Source organism: Rhinolophus sinicus, linkage group LG05 (genome assembly GCF_036562045.2).
Source record: "Rhinolophus sinicus isolate RSC01 linkage group LG05, ASM3656204v1, whole genome shotgun sequence".
Taxonomy (NCBI): domain Eukaryota; kingdom Metazoa; phylum Chordata; class Mammalia; order Chiroptera; family Rhinolophidae; genus Rhinolophus; species Rhinolophus sinicus.
The window spans coordinates 78,081,987-78,085,768 of record NC_133755.1 but is presented as its reverse complement, the minus strand read 5'-3'; the positions used below and the strand labels follow the sequence as shown (position 1 = coordinate 78,085,768).

Sequence of the window (3,782 nt, the reverse complement as noted above, 5' to 3'; positions counted from 1 at the left end):
TGCCAGATGGGTACAAGACTTATTGGGGGATTAATACATATACATTGGTCTTATTACCACTACCTATTTTTTTCTATTTTCCACACATTATTGATGATCCCCTCCAACTATTTGCCTTCTGTTTTATTGGTTAAATTTTCTTTCTTTCTTTTTTTTTTTCCCTTTCACTGCTTTGGAAGTTATAAATACTATTTCTATTATTTTAGTAATCATCCTTAAATTTTTATCTTATGTTGTTAACTTTATAGTTGTGTAACAAAGGCTAAAGTTAAGTATCTCTAAACTCCTAAAATCTTAGGTCCCTTAGCTAGGTCTTTAACTATCCTCCAAACTTCCCTCGCTTCCAATTCTCATATTATACTTGTCTAAAATTTTAGCTCTACTTATTTTAAGACAAAACTTTTGTTTCTTATGTTTTATAATCAAACGTATGCTGTATTTACCAACAAATATTACTGAACTATTTTTCTTTTGCTTCATGCATCACACTTCCTCCATCGTGGCTCATTCCCCCTTTTTTATTTTTTTTTCTGAGTTTATTCACTTTTTTTTTAAACATATGACCTTTTTTTTTTTTCCAATTTGTTGTCCTTTCAATCTTAGTTGTGGAGGGTGCTGTTCAGCTTCAAGTTGTTGTCCTTTCAGTCTTAGTTGTGGAGGGCGCAGCTCAGCTCCAGGTCCAGTTGCCGTTGCTAGTTGCAGGGGGCACAGCCCACCATTCCTTGCGGGAGTCGAACCGGCAACCTTGTGGTTGAGAGGATGCCCTCTAACCAACGGAGCCATCCGGGAGCTCAGTTCAAGGTGCTGTGTTCAATTTCAGTTGCAGGGGACAGAGCCCACCATCCCTTGCGGGAGTCAAGGAATTGAACTGGCAACCTTGTGGTTGAGAGCCTGCGCTCCAACCAACAACTGAGCCATCTGGGAGGCAGCTCAGCTCAAGATGCCATGTTCAATCTTAGTTGCAGGGGGCAGAGCCCACCATCCCTTGCGGGACTCAAGGAATTAAACTGGCAACCTTGTGGTTGAGAGACCACTGGCTCATGTGGGAATCGAACTGGCAGCCTTCGGAGTTAGGAGCATGGAGCTCTAACCGCCTGAGCCACCGGGCCGGCCCTCATTCCCCCCCCCCCTTTTTTTTTTTTTTTTTTCACTGTTCAAGGTTTATTTGGTGTTTTTGTTGGTACGACACTTGGATAGTTGACTGCATTATTAATATGTAGACTTTTCATTTTACATTAGTCTCCAGTATACACTGACACATATAGTACATAAAATAAGATCCTTTAGAACATGCAATTTTGGATTTATACATTGGATCTCCAGCTGTGGGACTGGAGAAAAAAAAGTCGGATTAGGCACACAGGGTAAAGGAACCCAAGTTATGTAACACTGTAAACACACATCTAGTTTGAAGGGCAACTGTAGCATCGTGTGCAACAATGGCAGTGGTGGTGCCTCTGAGGGGTGGAACTATTCCACACTAACCAGTTTAGGACGAGATAAGTACCATCCAGCATCAGGATATAGCCGCAGGGTTTTATGAACCATTCCTATTGCTAACTTTAGGAAATTGATGTTTTTCCTAGGCTGTCTTAATAATATTACTGGTTTAGTACAAATCAGATAAAAAGGACAATATGCACAACCTCCAACTAAAATTCTGTTGTACCCTAGACAGTGAAGTGGCACGACATTAGAAGACTTTAAAACTGCAGCTCTTTTTGGATCCCCCAAAGTGTATCTGCACTCTTCTTCAAACGGGCCTCTTCCTCAGGTGTCAGAGTCACCTTCACAACATCTGAGATTCCATTCTGTCCCAAGATGCAAGGAACACTAAGGAAGACGTCATCTTTTATTCCATAGAGACCCTTAATCATGGTGGAAATTGGATGCACCCGCCTAAGATTCTTCATCATACTTTCTGCCAAGTCTGCCACGGATAGTCCAATGGCCCAGGATGTGTAGCCTTTCAGTTTGATCACCTCATAAGCACTGTCAACCACCTGTTTGTGAACTTCTTTCCACTGTTCCTTATCAGCATCAGTGCCTAAATTAGGGTGCAGAGACTTCAGGGAGACACCAGCAACATTCACTCCACTCCATACAGGCACACTCGAGTCTCCATGCTCCCCAAGGACCCACGCATGACAGCTTGATGGGTGAACTCCCAGCCTTTCCCCCATGAGATAACGGAACCGGGCTGAATCCAGATTGCAACCACTTCCAATAACACGGTTTTTGAGAAAGCCGCTAATCTTCCAAGCCACATAGGTCAAGATATCCACTGGATTGGAAACAATAAGCAATTTACAGTTGGGGCTGTATTTCACAACATTAGGAATGATGAATTTAAAGATGTTCACATTACGCTGGACCAAATTAAGACGGCTTTCTCCCTCTTGTTGACGTGCCCCAGCCGTGATAATCACCAGCTTGGAGTTTGCAGTCACATTATAATCTTTGCTGGAGACAATCTTTGGTGTTCTAAGGAAAAGGCTGCCGTGTTGGAGATCCATCATCTCTCCCTTCAATTTATCTTCCATGACATCAACAAGAGCAAGCTCATCTGCCAAGTCCTTCGTTAAGATACTGATGGCACAGGCCATGCCAACGGCACCAACCCCAACGACTGTAATCTTATTCTGGGGGCTTTGTTCTTCCTTAAGAAGATTCACAATCAGCTGATCCTTGAGAGTTGCCATATTGAATTTAGAACCAAAAGGAATCTAGTACAGGGAGTGCGCGGCGGGTGAGCGGGCGTCTGTGGCACGCAGCGTTGGATCCGGACTTGGCGGCAGCAGCCCCGGTCATTCCCCCTTTTCTAAATGAAGAATAGCTTTTAGGTTTTTCAGCAAAAATACAAGAATTTCTTGGTGGTAAATTATTTCACTCTTTTTTTAAAAAAAAAGATTTTTTTTTTTTTAATTGGGGAAGGAGAACAAGACTTTATTGGGGAACAGTGTGTACTTCCAGGCCTTTTTTCTTAGTCAAGTTGTTGCCCTTTCAGTCTTAGTTGTGGAGGGCGCAGCTCAGCTCCAGTTGCCGTTTTCTAGTTGCAGGGGGCACAGCCCACCGTCCCTTGTGGGAATTGAACCAGCAACCTTGTGGTTGAGAGGATGTGCTCCAACCAACTGAGCCATCCGGGAGCTCAGTGGCAGCTCAGCTCAAAGTGCCATGTTCAATTTTAGTTGCAGGGGGCAGAGCCCACCATCCCTTACGGGACTCGAGGAATTGAACAGGCAACCTTGTGGTTGAGAGCCCACTGGCCCATGTGGGAGTCGAACCGGCAGCCTTCGGAGTTAGGAACATGGAGCTCTAACCGCCTGAGCCACCGGGCCGGCCCATTATTTCACTCTTTTCATGTCCAAAAATATCCTTATTTTGCTCTCATTTGTGAATCATAATTTAACTGAATATAGACTTCTTAGTTTGGCAGTTTTACCCAACTACTTAGAATATTAATCTCAGTTCTGAAGATCTACTTGTTATTCCTTAGTAGGTACTCAACCATTTCTTTCCAACAGGTTTCAAGATATTTTCTTTATCTTTAATTCTCTTCAGTTTCACTGAAAGAGAAAAGGGTTTTCAGTGTGGAATTATTTTTCACTTGTCCTGTTTGATATTTGGTGTACATAATATTTTCAGAGGACTCTTAAATGCTAAACAAACAAACAAAGTCTTTTTCTCCTCATATTTTGCTCCTCTGCTATTTCCTCTGTTCTCTACTTCTGAAACTCCTACTGGACATATGTTGGCGCTTCTTGATTTATTCTCTACATGTT

At 42.7% G+C, this 3,782-nt stretch overlaps 1 protein-coding gene across 2 annotated transcripts; it reads right to left on the bottom strand.

The window, feature by feature from the left end:
- Positions 1 to 1,130: 1,130 nt before the first annotated feature.
- LOC109439186 (L-lactate dehydrogenase A chain) lies at positions 1,131 to 2,824 on the bottom strand. 2 transcript variants are annotated; one of them, XM_074332597.1, is made up of 2 exons: positions 2,016 to 2,824; positions 1,441 to 1,746 (listed from the first exon to the last, which is right to left on the bottom strand). In XM_074332597.1, the coding sequence occupies exons 1-2, from the start codon at positions 2,700 to 2,702 to the stop codon at positions 1,471 to 1,473; spliced, it is 963 nt and encodes a 320-aa protein (XP_074188698.1). In that variant the 5' UTR covers positions 2,703 to 2,824; the 3' UTR covers positions 1,441 to 1,470. The 2 variants fall into 2 exon arrangements, with proteins under 2 accessions (XP_074188697.1, XP_074188698.1); XM_074332596.1 differs by having other exon boundaries at positions 1,131 to 2,823.
- Between the last annotated feature and the right edge of the window lie 958 nt (positions 2,825 to 3,782).